At 42.4% G+C, this 14,983-nt stretch overlaps 4 protein-coding genes across 4 annotated transcripts; 2 read left to right on the top strand and 2 right to left on the bottom strand.

The window, feature by feature from the left end:
• Positions 1-4,099: 4,099 nt before the first annotated feature.
• LOC108550927 (protein jim lovell-like) lies at positions 4,100-6,966 on the bottom strand. Its single transcript, XM_017904852.1, has 2 exons — positions 6,959-6,966; positions 4,100-6,251 (listed from the first exon to the last, which is right to left on the bottom strand). Exons 1-2 carry the CDS (start codon positions 6,964-6,966, stop codon positions 4,100-4,102), a joined length of 2,160 nt encoding a protein of 719 aa, XP_017760341.1.
• A 2,371-nt stretch (positions 6,967-9,337) lies between these two features.
• On the bottom strand, positions 9,338-11,884 carry LOC108550945 (FAD synthase). The gene is made up of 10 exons (XM_017904891.1): positions 11,745-11,884; positions 11,562-11,656; positions 11,332-11,455; positions 11,166-11,278; positions 10,937-11,080; positions 10,684-10,823; positions 10,365-10,568; positions 10,072-10,266; positions 9,677-9,952; positions 9,338-9,485 (listed from the first exon to the last, which is right to left on the bottom strand). The coding sequence occupies exons 1-9, from the start codon at positions 11,863-11,865 to the stop codon at positions 9,685-9,687; spliced, it is 1,404 nt and encodes a 467-aa protein (XP_017760380.1). The 5' UTR covers positions 11,866-11,884; the 3' UTR covers positions 9,338-9,485; positions 9,677-9,684.
• A 391-nt stretch (positions 11,885-12,275) lies between these two features.
• Positions 12,276-12,900, top strand: LOC108550946 (LYR motif-containing protein 9-like). The gene is made up of 3 exons (XM_017904892.1): positions 12,276-12,505; positions 12,629-12,721; positions 12,798-12,900. The coding sequence occupies exons 1-3, from the start codon at positions 12,380-12,382 to the stop codon at positions 12,831-12,833; spliced, it is 255 nt and encodes an 84-aa protein (XP_017760381.1). The 5' UTR covers positions 12,276-12,379; the 3' UTR covers positions 12,834-12,900.
• LOC108550944 (probable tRNA (uracil-O(2)-)-methyltransferase) lies at positions 12,863-14,861 on the top strand. The gene is made up of 2 exons (XM_017904890.1): positions 12,863-13,851; positions 13,947-14,861. Exons 1-2 carry the CDS (start codon positions 12,913-12,915, stop codon positions 14,835-14,837), a joined length of 1,830 nt encoding a protein of 609 aa, XP_017760379.1. The 5' UTR covers positions 12,863-12,912; the 3' UTR covers positions 14,838-14,861.
• Positions 14,862-14,983: the final 122 nt, after the last annotated feature.

Below are 14,983 nucleotides of genomic sequence, written 5' to 3'. Positions count from 1 at the left end.
CATACTTCCTCCTCTCATCTTCTTCAAAAGCGATTTGTTTTAGATCCCCTAAACCCCAACCCCTAGGCTCCCACCCCTGCCGCTACCCCTACCCTTGGCTCTTCACTATTTTCCTTTCCTCCGGATGAGTCCAGATATAAACGCGCATGCCGCGCGACGCGTATACTTTTCTGTATGTTCGCCAAAGCATCGTACATACGTTTAGATTTCCGAGTCTCGTCGAGCGCGCGCATATCCCACGGGAATCAATATCCGCGTGTTTCTCCGCTTCCTCTCCCTTCTTTCCCTTCTTCCACGTTCTCATACTCGTCCTCCTCGTGCCTCTTGCCTCTTGCCTCGCGCATCGCACCTCGCGACTCGCGCCTCTGCGCTCCGCTACTCGACAACTTATCAACTCGCCCGCTCGCCTACCCTCTTTCCCCCCGATTCTCTCTGCCTCTTCCTCCTCCGCCTCCTCCACCTCCTCCGCCCTCTGCCTCCACCCTCTGCCTCTGCCTCAGCCTCTGCCTCTGCCTCTGCCTCTGCCTCTGCCTCTGCCTCTGCCTCTGCCTCTGCCTCTGCCTCTGCCATACTCTCGGCCTCTCTTCCTCGCTCTCTTTATGGCCCTTCATCCCTCGATCTTTCTCTCCTTCTCCCTCCATCTCCCGCCGCCCTGCCCCGCCTACCCTTTATCGGCCGGTTCCTTTTCCTTCCCCGTTTGGCCGCACCTCCTTCGATACTGCATCGTACTGTTCGCCATCCGTCTCTGATAAACGTGATTTAGAGAAAAGGGTGGTGAGTATACGACCATCCGCCACCTCTCTCTTCTCCGCTGTAGATCAGTCTTCGTTTGTCGCACTTGCTATTCTATACCACCGCGTACCTCTGTCCCTCGAACCCAGACCTACCTTCCGTTTCCTCCTCCTCCTCCTCCTCCTCCTCTTTCCACCCGACTTTCGTCCCTTCCTTGTCCGTAATATGGTATTCTCCGTTTACTCGCGGTCCTCGCGGCCCGTAGCCTTCGGTCCTCCTCACTCTGGCCAACTCCCCCGCCCTCCTTGCGTCACTCCTGACAGCTACTTTTCTCACCATAGTCCACGTACAGCTACAAAACATTCAATCTTGACGTAAAGTCGACGCGAAATGCATCTTTTTTACTCGGGTACACTCTTTCTTTCCCTCCCTATCTCTCTCTCTCTCTCTCTCTCTTTCTCTCTGCCCCTCCCCTTCGATTTCACGGATAATTTGGACAAGATAAGGGAAGAACGGCGATTAATCGATCTCACGACCCTGCGTACGTAGATTTGCTCCGCACCAGAATCGCACGTGGATTCTTCGCGGATTCGAAAGAACGAGAGAAACACGCGAGGGAGGAGAAAGAAAAATCGTATATCGAAGAATGTATAACGTAATTTAGCAAGTTTGGTCGTTGGACGGAAACGATGGAGGAAAGTCGTGGATGTAATGCAACGCGAAGACGAGTTAGCCGATAATCGGGGCAACGATCGAGATAATAAGGTGGCAGGAGGAGGAGAGAAGAGGAAAAAGGCTCGTGAGATGCTTGGTTTAGGTATCGCGCGATTGTCCATAATCACCCCCTATGGCAAGGTGCACGTTGGACGAAAGTTTGAGAAAAACGGCGAATAGAGATTAAGCGATCACCGATATATATATATATATATATAAATATTGGAGAGAAAGTAACGCGAGAAGAGGTTGGAGGCGTTCTCGTTTTGATTGCACGCGATCGAGCAAACTAGTACGTATACGCTTGTCGCGACGCAGCACGCTGATGCGCTTCATCGAAGCGTTCGCTGAAACGAACTGTACGGTTAAATCGAGCGTCGTCTAATCTCGTAAAAGAAATTTTGCATCGTTACCGAGCAGCATCGACGCTCTACAAAGCTTCTTTCGGTCGAATGATCCGCCGCAAAAACATTAGCGCGATTAACGCGCGATATCGCGATTCAGCCGTTGCCCCCACGAGCATTTAAAAACCTCTCGCCGCGTTTTAAAACAACCGCCAACGAGAAAACCATTCGCCAACATTTCCTATCGCGTCTCTTTAACTTTCTTATAAAATACCATATCGCTATTTCAACCCGTTCCACGAGTAAACCACGTATATGTAGGTATATATACGTATGGTGCACGCGTCACAGGTAGCGACACGTGTAGCGTGGGAGAAACGAAAGAACGTAAACGAAGAGGTAAGTCTTAAGGATTTTCGATATTTTACAAACGCGAAACGAGGATGGTGGACTACGATGGATTTTATTACGAACGTGTTTCCGCGTGCAATCGCGATCAGCGTTTCGTTCGTTTAGGCGAAAGCAAACGAGAGCAAACGAGAGCAAACGTAAGGAAAAGATCCTGGAACCAGAAAGGGGATTATGGGAAATCGGGAAATCGTGAAGGAACGAAGGAATAAATGAAATGCGTGGTAGGCGAAGGAAGAGAGACGAAAGCGAGAGAAAATAAGGGAACAGCAGAGGGGAGAAAAGAACCCGTGGAAAAGAACGTTGAAAGCACGGGAGAGAGGTTGTGCGTGAAGGAGAGAAAGAGAGAAAAAGAAAAAATAAAAGGGAAAAAGAATAAAAGGAACCGGCTCTGCTCGCCAGCTGACGGTCTCGTGCCGCAACCCGAAACTCTTTTCGAAGATTCGGTTGCCGGTATTTGTATATCACGTATGGTATATACCTGCGCGACTTGACTGGTTTTGCGCTACCTGCCGTTGCTGTCCCTCGCGACACTGGCTACACTCGATCTTTATCGATTCCGCTCGATCGATTCCGCTATGCAACCTTTCGCTCGTATATACGCTTCCATCGCTGCGAAATAATCTGCTCGCATCTTTGACCGTTGCTAAAAGCTCCACGGACAATACGGAATTTCGCTTGTACGATAGAAGAAATTGTCGCGGATGGGAACGATGTCGTTCGCATTCGTTGTTCCTCCTCTTGCGCAATTCTCTTCGTCCGCTCGCTCGTCTTCGTCGCATTCCCGTTGGTATTGATCCGTTGAGTTTTCGAAAGTAAAATAGGTTATGCCGTTGAATCGCACGGAACTACAACTCCGGACAGCAACGAACGAGACGAAACGGTGGTGTGCACGGTGGAACCGAAACGGTGAGAACCGGAACGAAAAGACCGACCGACCGACCGACGAGTCGAATCTACGGATGGACACCACGGTAATACGTATACACGTATATGCCAGCACATCGCGTCAACTGCATCTACCTGTCTACTTATGTCTATGTCTATGCGTGGATACTGCCTATATCGATGTGCAAGTTTACACGAAGAAGAAAGCCTGGTTACAGCAAGAGGGCCGAGGGGAACGGTTGGAAGGCCAACTGACGAAGGGAGAGGAAGAGACGGGGAGTTTGCAAAGTTTCGAGATTCAAGAGCGCTGCTCTCAATACGACAAGTTTGTGCAAACAAGAACTTACTTGGAAGGATGGATAATGTCGCAGATAAATCAACGAAATTTAATAAATCGACGTCTCTAAAACTTTCGTTTAATTGTGTCTTCTTGCCCGCCCACCTCTCCCTTCCTCTCTTTCTCACTCAGTTATATTACCAATTGCATCCGTGTCTTCTTGCAACGTCGTCTCCAAGCTGCACTTTTCCAGGCCGATCGTACAGCGAAACAAAATCTACTTGCTAATCACGCGTTCGTTCGTTCTCCTATTCTTTCTCGTACTAACGTCATCGATTCCACTCATAGCCAGCCCTTTGATACCACGTTAGTTTATCGCTCGTACCCTAACTGCCGACAGATTTCTTTGATTATTAACTTCAGGAAACCGTCTATCGTGTGCTTCGCGATACTCGTTCATACGATAAAAAGCTACACGCCGACTGAAAAAGTTCGCGATTGATAATGCGAATAAGAAGACAAAAAGAAGAGTAGAAAAATGTAGACGAGAATAGTAGAAAAAGGAGGGGAAAGCGCGTATCATCGTCGGCATGTCATATTTATTATCAAATTTCTTTCTTTTATGTCTTCTCGCTTTCCTTCTTTCAATCGCCCTCATCCTATTTTAGCACCCTTTTCGGGACTAGCTACCCGAGGGAATCAATAACCGACGAGGAAGCGACTGTAGATTCGGGAACTAGCGGAGAGAAGGGGAGATACGAGGAACCAAAGAGTACCGAGGGGCGTCGCGTCGAGTAGAAGAGCTCCCCGCTGTTCTGGGAGGGTGTCGGAGGGTGCAACAGGGACCGCGAACTTTAGGGTGGAGGTGGCACGCGAGAGAGTCGACGCTTGGCTCCGCCTCCGGCACGCGACCAGCACGCGACCACTGCCATCGACCACGCCGTCGGTCTAGGCCACCGCCACCACCGCCAACGCCACCGCCGCCACCGCCGCCACCACCGCCGCCAGGATTCGCGGGTGGTTCGAAAGCCTTCTGTTCGCTCGGCGGAAGTAAATGCACCATACTAACCGGCACCGGGAACGCCGCGGCGGCGAAGTCGGGGAAGAAGCCCTGCGGTAGGTTACCACCGAGCAACGAGTGATGAGGAAATCCACCGTCGTCGCCGGGATGAGGCGGCAGACCTGCCAACGGATGAGTCATCTGCGTAGGCGGCTGGACGGCCTTCACGTTGTTGTTCAGCGAATTCATCACTACCTCGCCCGTCGTCGCGCCGGTGCAGTCCCTTCTCAGTTGTTCCAGTTTCAAACTTTTCCCGTATTTCCCGCGCACGTACATGAGCAGACTGTTGTACGGTATCCCGAAGATCCTGCTAGCCTGCGACGTGGTCATCTTCTTGTTCCACACGTGCTGCAGCGCCTCGGTCAGCTCCGCGTTTGTCCAAGACCTAGGTGGTCCTCCCCTGGGCGCGCTGTGCTGACCTTTCGGCCTGCCGACCGGCAGACCTCGGCTACCGTGGTCACCCCATCTTCGCGGCGCCTCGCCGTCGCCCCTGTGTTTCTTTGGCTTTTTCCCCGGATGATGACCGCCGAGACCCGCCGCGCCGAACAACCCGTGCAGCGTTTCCGGTTTAAAGCTATCGTGCAGATCCGCCAATAGGGATCCCCTGTCGAGAGCACCGGCGTGTGGGAACAGCCCGCCACCTAGCGACGCGACGCCGTCTAACGGGAACATGGCCGTCACGGAGCTTCGTCGCGGCGTCAACGGGGATTCTTGCTGTTGCTGTTGCTGTTGCTGCTGTTGATACGGATGCGTTCGATTGGACCGGTGCGGACTGCTCTCTCGCGGATGGTGACCCTGAGGCGGAGGTGGCAGTTGGCTCTGCGGATGATTCGGCAACCACTGGGCCGCCAGCTGGCCCAGACTCGTCAGGTACTCGCTGTGGTGATGCGGCGGCGTCAACGACAGAGCCGACATCGTTGGCAGGCCTGCCGCGGCCGCCGCCGCCGCCGCTGCTGCCGCAGCAGACGGAATATCTTGGAGGGAACCGTCAGGGTGCAGCAGACTCGTGCCGGTTAACGGTGATCCCCTGGGACTACTCGCCGCTTCGCTGCTCTCCGCCTTCACGTGATGTTGCTCCGCTCCACTCGGCGACACGGATCTCTTCATCGAGAGATTCTCCGCCATGTCCTCCAGTTGTTGCTGGTTCTGCGAGCTCGTCGAGGACTGTTGTTGCTGTTGCTGATGATGTTGTTGCTGCTGGTGCTGCTGCTGCTGCTGTTGCAGCTGCTGCGGCTGTTGGTGCCCACCGGTCAGATTCAGACCGCTCACCGGCGGACTCAGACTCGCCGGTGGATGAGGTCGACTGAGGTCCTGCGGCACCAGCTCGCCGGATCTCCTTCGCGGCCGGGCCTGTTTTCGCCGGGGTAACAGCGGCGATCCGCAACTCTCTCGCAACTCGCGCATCCCAAAGTTCAAGTGGCCCATGTGCGGTAACCTATCGCGATGGTCCCTCGCAGGATGAAAAATGGTCGGTGTGGTCACCGGCGCTGGTTCCCGCGTCGATGGTGGCGCCGTGCTCTCCGACGCGTTGTCATCCTCCTCGGGGGTGCCTTGTCTGGCGCCCTCGGGCGTCGACGGCTCGCCGAGGAGAAGGTCCGCGGTCGGCGTTTCCGGCGGCGACGTCGGCCTGGGCTCCGACGACGCTAGTCCACGCACCTGCAGGCTCTCCGCGGCCCTCATCAGTCCTGGAAGCTCCTCTCGGCCGACTCTCACCTCGCCACGGTACATGAAGTCGATCAGCGCCGCTACCTCGTGGCCGGGAAAGTCCTTCAGCACGATCACCGGATGTTTGCAGGGGTGCTCCGCGAATATCCTCTCGAAGAATGGACTGTAATTCAAACGACTCCGTTTATTTCCAGTTTAGATTATCGCGTAGTTAACGTTTCTTTCGAGTTTCTTATCACACGAGTTAGAAAAAGTAGCGACAGGCTGTTGAAGGATCGGTGAAACAGGTTGTAGTTATCCGATCTTTCCTCCGTGGTATCTGCGGCTGATAAATCATTCGAACGAACGGGAATTTGTTCATGGACGATAAAACGTGACGGTTAATGCGCGTAAATTTCACGGAATCGCGTTCCCTCGACATCGGTACCGTTTTTGCTACCGCCATTTTGTATTTCCTACCGGTTCACGCGTTGTCACTATGATCCGCGAAAATTTTTCCCTAATAACAAGAACGTAGAATCAAAGAGCGTTACGTTTGGTATTATCGGAGATATTCGTAGTTCCTAGAACCCTCAATAGAGTTCTCACGGAGTTCTCCGTGTATCTTAATTGTATAATTAGTTTCTAGATGGCGGTTGCATCGCGGTCACGATCGTATAAAATTTCTTTCATGATTGTACGAAACGAATTTTTCTTGAACCAGTGTCACTCGTAAACGTTCCCTTCTATGTCTGTTAAGGGTGATCATGCATCGTGTGCATGGAGAAATAAAATGACAAAAATGTACTACACGTATGCGTTCTATACCATCGTTCCCGTTTACGTCTGCCGGCTCTTTTGTTTCTTATAAGACGATTATGTCTGATTTACTCCGCCATTATCAAACACGCGACCCTTGCTTAAAACGAGAACCGAGTATGCATAATCTTTACGATGTCTAAAAAGGAGATTGCAAATTCTACGACGTATAGGCTTATTTATAGGTTATCTTGCCACTGCTCTAGCTTGCGATCAATTTTTAACCGATTTAGTGCACGTGTACATTCCTCGTGGCATATTCGTGTTTCATTTCGGTTCGAAACGATCGATTGTTTCTTGATTTATGTATAAACGAGGAGTAGACGTATCTTACACGAAGCATATCTAATATCGGTGTTAATATTAAAAAGTTCCATAGATGAGATCGGAAGGTTCCTTTAGAAGAGGATAGTTGCATCGGCAAGATGATTTTTTAAAACAATCGCTAGATTCAGTTTCCGTTTCCTGGTAACTATGCAATGGCCGATATATCTCGATCTAATCGTGGTTTCTATCTTTCTAATGTCATTCTTTCATCTTCAACAGGTCATTAGCCCGATGACAAACGAGAAGAAGCAGCCATGCTATTGACCACACCTGTTTTATAATATTCCTTAAGCTAGAAAGGTTATCAACGAAGCAAAGGAACTTGGTTTCTCATTGTCAGAGATAAATATACCTAAGGAAAATTCGAAAAAGTACGAATTGCTCGATGAAGATACTTATTTTCATTATCTGTTACAGCAGGCCCTGGCTATGCCACCTTTTGACTCATTCGGTAGGTTTATGGAACAGACGAAGAGAACATTCGGAGTCTTCTGGATTTCACGAGTAAGCAAAGGGAGTAACGATCCGCCGCCACCACCGCCACCGCCACCGCTACCACCACCGCTCGCGCCGCCACCGCCGCCGCCGCCACATCCAACGCTACCGGTACCGCCACTGCCATCGTCACCCCTATCGCCACTGTCGCTATCATCGCCATCGTCGTCCCCGTCCCCGTCCTCGTCCCCGTCATCCTCGCTATTTAGCGTTATCGTTACCATCGTCCTTTTTATCTCCATCGGCTTCGTTTACGATTACGCAAAGGCCAAGTAATCCGTCTCGCATCATTTTCCACTCTATCTCTCCAATCCTTACTTATCTCCTTTTTATTATTTCTCATCTTTGAACCTTACAAATTTCTCCTATTCAATTTATTACTTTCGCCTTATAATTTATCACATTCTAGCTTTATCTCTATATCCTAAACTCATTTTATTCTATTATCTTAATGCGTCTTTCGTTATTCTATTTTTCTTACTAAACTATACCATAGTCTATTAAACGTAAAATAAAGCACATTGCTTCTTTCGCCTTATGAATTGAATTTAACGTTTACATATAATTTATACGATATACGATCGATTTCTCTTATACTGTCATCGTAATAACTTCGGTACGATAATTGCGAGAAACCGTTATATATGTAAATTGCGAAAATCAGTTATTAACGCGTTTAATCTTAACGTATTTATTTCATTTATCTTGCTTTTCTTCTAACTACATGTCCGTTTTTCTTTCACCACTTGTGTATTTCCACCTACGAACCAATCAGTCGACTAACCTCTTATAATCAGTCCGCCGCGGTTAAGCAATCGCCCAGTTATCGGTCAGTCTGTCAATGAATGCGTTACATAGCGAACCAATCAGTTAAATAACCGGTTAATCAACCAGTTAGACAGCTTGTTTTCTATCTTCTACCAACTTTTTATCACCGACTTCTTACTATTCTATTCTACTCTCGTGCAATCAATTTCAAACTTAAATGAAATACTCTGGTGAAATATGAGGCTCATTTCCGTCACCCCACCTCCTCTCTTCTTTCTTCGCTCAACTTTTTCCATCTCCTCAATTTCTTTTTTTATTTCGTTTCACTCGTGGATTACCACCCTGTTCGATTTTCTTCATTTTACCACGATTCCAACTATTATTATTTCTTACCTTTCTCTCCCAAATTGTGTTCTTTAACGCGAACAATTAATAAATTATTGATAGAAAGCAAAAATATATATTTCACTGGTCTATTCTACGTTACGAGCCTCGAGGTGTTAATGTTCGCTGAATATCTATACGTAAAAAGATGATACGAATAATTCGAAATTAAACACTTGGGTATGCCTATTTTCTCTCCACTTACGATCCATTGAGACTATAAAAAGCTGTTTTCTTTCTGACTTTTCCTTCTTATTACGTACATATTAAGAAACCATCCTTACACGTCTTTCTCTGTGTGTTTGATTTAAACAAAATCTCGTCATTTTTACCAGTTCAAATATAATGAAATGCTACTTTGATAACTTTTACAAATTTTTCTAATCTTAACGTGAATTTTAATATGAATTTTAATGTGATATGAAACAATTTTATTTCAAACTTCTTTTTATTTATTTTCTTATTCTAAACCAGGATCATTAATTAATATACAATAACCTGTTGATAAATCAATCGGTAAGTACAAAATTTCATACAAAGGTACGGTCATGTCGATTCTAGTTCCATTAATAGTTCACTATGTTTTTGCGTTATTCTTGCTTTTTTCAGTTTTTCCTCGTCATACCTACAAAAATATGTTGTACTTGTGTATGTGAAAAGGGAGAAAAGGTACATATATATTACATAATATATTTATGATAAATTAAAACACACACAAGTATATTATGATTACTAAGAAGAACAAAGAAATAAAAAGCAAAGGAGGGCAATCAGCGAACAAAGTAGAAATAGAAAAGCAAATTTTCTCTTCCTTACCGATTCCATTAACCCTTTGTTGTGTAATAAGGTAGAGAAAGGGAACTAGAGAAATTTGCAACATCTTCATCCGTCCAATCGATGAGAGGAAATTCTACTTGTACAAACGTGCTCTCGCTTAACCGTGCAAGATTATTATACATTTCTCTTTCCTTCCAATTTAATCGCTTTCCAAGCAATAATATTCTTAATTGTGGTTTCGATGCAGCGAAATGTTTTATTGTCAAAGCGACATCGTTATCCTTGTTCTCCAAATCATATAACTCAACATTGTATCTATCATTTCAATCGAATTAGTTTCGAATTAGTTTCGAAACGAAACGATATCGTTTTCATGTTACTTTTACAGCGATTAAAAAAAATTCATTACTATTTTAACATGACATTATACTTACCTGTTCTTAAGTTCATGAAAGAATTCATTCGTGTCCAAAGTTAGAATATCCGATTTAAAACAAATCGCATGCAGTTTCAACTTTGGACAATGTCGCAATTTGTTACCAGCGATACGAGCGAGATGTATCATAATGACTGACTCTTCGCTACCGTCTAAATATATCCACACTTCTTCCGGTTTCTTATAGTAATTCCTACAACGAACGAAAGAGAAAGAAAACAAAGGAAAATTCCATGATGCTTTATAATCGATACAAATAATCGATACTTTTTCCAGTTGTAGAGGCATTACACGAATTTCTTGAAGGAACCCTCGTAAACTGATCCATGCTGAAACTTTCCTATTAATCTTTCGTATTTCGAAAGACAATCCACGTGTGGTGTTCGATCGTAATGTATTAGCACATTTGTTGGAATTCGATCGCAAAACATTTCTTTTGCTTTTTCGGTCTCCTTCTCATCCTCACTTTCTATAGTTACGCGTGCTTTATAATATCTAATAAACATTTTTCATTATTTACCAATTTTTCACGCGATACGATATAAAAATTCACCATTCGAGTTCATGTCCAGTCTATTTTACTTCTTTATATTATATTTCATTTTATTACCTATTAGATTCTGGATATGAGCCAAAAGTAACATTTGGATATTCTCGTGTAACTTCGTACAAAGCGCTTGCGAACGATTCCTCTCTTGCGTTTACGTAAACTTCAGTTATTGCAAAACTTGTATAGTTAGCAAAACATTCCTACAAAAACAAAATTTCTATAATTCTTTTTATAAATCTTTTTTCTATAATTAAACTAGATATTTAAACTAGATAGATTATTATAATTAAAGCAACTATTGGACATAATGTACCTTGCATAATGCCTGAAAAGAAGTTTCAAAAAACATAGGTGATCCAGGAAATATATAAACATTCTGTATTACTACGCAAGGATAAGCAAGCTTTTCTCCTGTTACTTTGTTTGTCCCAAATTTAAGCACAGACTTAGTTGGTATCTAAAATTCAAGAATATGTTTACCTACATTATCAGAGAATTATCAACGTACTATTACTTCTACTTCCTGCTCCGTTATCACTTACATATGCCATTTTATAAGCAGGTGAAGGAAAAGTTCCACAGCTGAAACAATTTTGTATAATATCCACTAATGTTGGGTGATAGTGTAATGTGTCGTTAAAGGCCAATGCGGTAGCTACAAAAACATTTTCATTACATATTCCTATAAACTTTTAGACTGGATATTACCTTCGTATGTAACATCATCATGAGTTGGTCCTATACCACCAGATGTAAAAACATAGTTGAACATTTTCGAAAAGTACTTTATTTCTTTTGCAATGTCTTCAAGATCATCTCGTATAACTGCAATCTACAAAAGAATGGAAAGAAAAAATCAATTGGAACAAGAAATAATAGCAAAAGGCAATAGTAATCAATAGGTGAAGTATAGATATTATAGATGAGATTATACCTACCTTTTGAACCTTGACTCCATGCTTATAAAGCAAGTTACACGCATAAGAACAGTTGGTATCCTTTACTTGGGCTTTTAAAATTTCGTTCCCAATTACTAAGTAAGACAGAAGTAATTTAATATCAACAAACATTAGTAGGACATGCAAACGTGTTTTAATCAATCATTAGTAGACCAATATTACCGATTATTCCAGCCGTTGGGTGTCTTCCACTACTTTTCAACCGAATTAGTGTCCAACTCATGGTTGTTCGCCAACAACACTTCAATAAAACTTTTATCACGTAATGATGTAAATTTATCATAACGCTTTAACCTCACAATTAACAATTATACAATGTACAAGTATTACTAAAGGATAACGCAGTTATAGAAGGCTACGCAGCGCCTCCAAACTTAAATATTCCCGACCCATTTTTGCCAGTTAATACATAGCTCTATAAGCGATAAAGTATATTTTATACTTTCATATATTTGCACATGTTAACTACATGTCGATATACAAAATTACTTAATTATTCTAATTATAGTATACATATATACGTTCTTCTTTAATATCAGTTTCACTTTCGAATTAAATGTTCATATCTATAAGCATTTCTTCATTTCAAACGCAATTACTTCTTTCTTGTGTAATACGGAAAATCGTGTTAACTATAAATAAAATAGAATAAAAGAAAACGATTTATAAATGGATTTACAATTTAATTTCCGTTAATAATTTCAAAGAAAATTACATATTTGTAACTACTTGTAACATTTCAAGCATCTATAAGATATTTGTCCTTTCTGTTACATTTTCTCCAACATTTTCATAAGATGGCTAGTTCAAAATTACGAGAATCTGCTTTGAAGTCGTCAAAACAGTTGTACAAATTTTTGCTGCGAGAATGCGAAAGATTGCCAAAGGAAGCACAGGGATTTTACAAATTTTCGGTTAAGCAGGTAAACTATACCAACTTTTTACCTTAACAAATACGTTTTAAGAATCATTTTATTAATATGATTCTAGTTAGTCAATGACTATTTCCAACATAACCTATCTTGTATTTTTTTACGTTCTTGTAGAGTTTCAAACAACACTTACTTGAAACAGATAAGGAGCGCATTCGGCAAATTATGGAAAAAGCAGTACAAGATGCAGGCTGGGTTGTTAAAAAGGTATATAGAATTTTCATTGTTATTAATATATATTTTGAATCTGTTCTGTAATGATTTTTAAAAATATTATTTTTAGTATACTAATTCAGAAGGGACAAAGAAATTAACATGAAGATGCTGCTTACAATATAGGTAGATTCTGTAATTTATCATTTAGTAAAAACAGAATTTGTAATTGTATCATATAAAGAATGGATTTTGAAACCATAATACGTGATGAAAATGCTATTAATGCATCGCAATTTTTTAAAGCCATCAATATTTGGCGTCGTAATCCTCAAACTATAAACCGTAGAATTCTTGCATCCATCGAAATATTAAATATTGAAGTTAATTGCAATTTCTTAGAAATATTTGAACATGTCAATGCCATAGATGTTTCAACCATAGTTATAGAACATCAAAGAGATAACATTGATAATGCAAAACTATTGGAAGCATTGCATATTTCCAATCAGGTGGCTATTACAACATCCAATACAAAGATCCATCTATATGTAGCAAAACAATTGCCACGTATGCCACACATATTTTCTACTGGTATCGAATTCTTTTTATGGAAAAGTGAAGACAGTTGCATAGTAAATATCCACAAACCCTTTTTTACGCATAAACAATCTCTTGGTGCCAGGATGGCATTTATGTTACAACATGGAAAAGATGGTTTTACATCTGTTAGTGTCTGTCAAGTGAATAATGTTAAATGTGATCTTAGCATCGAATGGTTAAAGAAGAAACTTCTCCCTTGTATCTTGAAATGGGCAAGGAATGAGACAGAGATAATACAGATTCCGGTGTCTTCATTGAATCTTGTATCAACTGAAAAATATGCAAAATTATATTACAAATTGAAAGAGAAGTATAGTACAACATTGATAAAGAATTGGCCAGAAAATACCGATCCAATTAAATTTGTTTATGAAGACATCGCAATCGCGTCTTATTTACTGTTGTTGTGGGAAAAAGAGAGATTTGAGAAGGGAACTAACAATTTACAATCATTCCTTGATTTAGGATGTGGCAATGGTTTACTTGTGTATATTTTATTTAACGAAGGTCATCGCGGATTAGGTATCGATTTACGAAGGAGAAAAATTTGGGATTTGTACCCATCTGAGACTCCATTGCAAGTACGTATAAATACAATTAATACGAAATATTCAGTTTGTATGATTATTTTGTACATACGTATAGCTGATGAAATTTACTGAATTAATCTGTACAGGTTTGTACTATCGTTCCATCATCCGCAACAATATATCCAGAAGTAGATTGGATTATTGGAAATCATTCGGATGAGCTAACACCGTGGATTCCAATAATTGCAGCACGTAGTTCAAATAATTGTCGCTTTTTTTTGTTACCATGTTGTTCGTACGAACTTAATGGTACAAAGTATCAGAGACATTGTGCTTCAAAGAGCCAATATTCAGAGTATATTGATTATGTAAGAAATATATGTGTTCAGTGTGGTTTTATGACACATCTTGACAAATTAAGGATTCCTTCTACAAAACGAATATGCCTGATTGGATGGGAAAGAACACACGAAGACATTAAAAGCCGGGAGGATCGCATTCAACAAATACTAAGTGCAAAAACAACTGTAACTCGGCAAAAATGTGGATCAAATGAATCGAATGATAATACAATTGAGGAATGGACATGTGATTTTAAGCCAAGGGATAAAGTGGAAAAAGTACGAAACTGTACACAATTAGATAAAACATTAATTACAGATATTATCAATATCGTATCAAAACAATTACTTCGCGAAGGCCGTATTATATCTATCGAGGGAGCGACCAAGAAATTTTGGAACGCTGGTAGATGTCTTGAACTACGTGAAATCGCTGAATCGATTCCAAGAGAAGTTATGATTCATTTACGAAAAGAATGCGGTGGCCTTCAAACTTTACTGAAAAATCATAGTCATATATTTCGCGTTACTCAAGGAAAAGTGGAATTTAGAATACCTGGAGCAGAAAGATTTCACGAAAAATCGAAGAAAAAAAAGTTAACATTACCACGAACGAAGACTAAGCCTTGTTGGTTTTATGAAAATCATCCGAATAGTTGTCCCGCAACTGAAACAAAATGTAATTATAGGCATTAATATAATTATTTGATGAACACAGAACAGTTGTGTTTCACTATCATTCATATCGTTGTTAAAATTACACGTTAAAAATTTATTTTTGCTTTTATACAAATTAGCGAATGTTTTATACACTGCACCCAACGGATTATTTCTTTACGAGA

The sequence above is a fragment of the Eufriesea mexicana genome, unplaced genomic scaffold (assembly GCF_001483705.2).
Source record: "Eufriesea mexicana isolate 0111107269 unplaced genomic scaffold, ASM148370v2 scaffold3508, whole genome shotgun sequence".
Lineage (NCBI taxonomy): Eukaryota > Metazoa > Arthropoda > Insecta > Hymenoptera > Apidae > Eufriesea > Eufriesea mexicana.
The sequence above is the reverse complement of the archived record's forward strand: the minus strand, read 5'-3'. Positions and strand labels throughout refer to the sequence as shown.

Bases quoted from the DNA above. Each gene is read 5' to 3' on its own strand.
- LOC108550945 (XM_017904891.1), bottom strand. From the start codon at position 11,865: ATGATAAATTTACATCATTACGTGATAAAAGTTTTATTGAAGTGTTGT. The intron at 11,657-11,744 runs GTAATATTGGTC...TGTCTTACTTAG, and splicing joins CCCAACGGCTGGAATAATCG to TAATTGGGAACGAAATTTTA. The intron at 10,824-10,936 runs GTACATTATGTC...TTGTTTTTGTAG, and splicing joins CTTTTCAGGCATTATGCAAG to GAATGTTTTGCTAACTATAC.
- LOC108550944 (XM_017904890.1), top strand. From the start codon at position 12,913: ATGGATTTTGAAACCATAATACGTGATGAAAATGCTATTAATGCATCG. The intron at 13,852-13,946 runs GTACGTATAAAT...TAATCTGTACAG, and splicing joins CATCTGAGACTCCATTGCAA to GTTTGTACTATCGTTCCATC.
- LOC108550946 (XM_017904892.1), top strand. From the start codon at position 12,380: ATGGCTAGTTCAAAATTACGAGAATCTGCTTTGAAGTCGTCAAAACAG. The intron at 12,506-12,628 runs GTAAACTATACC...ACGTTCTTGTAG, and splicing joins ACAAATTTTCGGTTAAGCAG to AGTTTCAAACAACACTTACT. The intron at 12,722-12,797 runs GTATATAGAATT...TATTATTTTTAG, and splicing joins CAGGCTGGGTTGTTAAAAAG to TATACTAATTCAGAAGGGAC.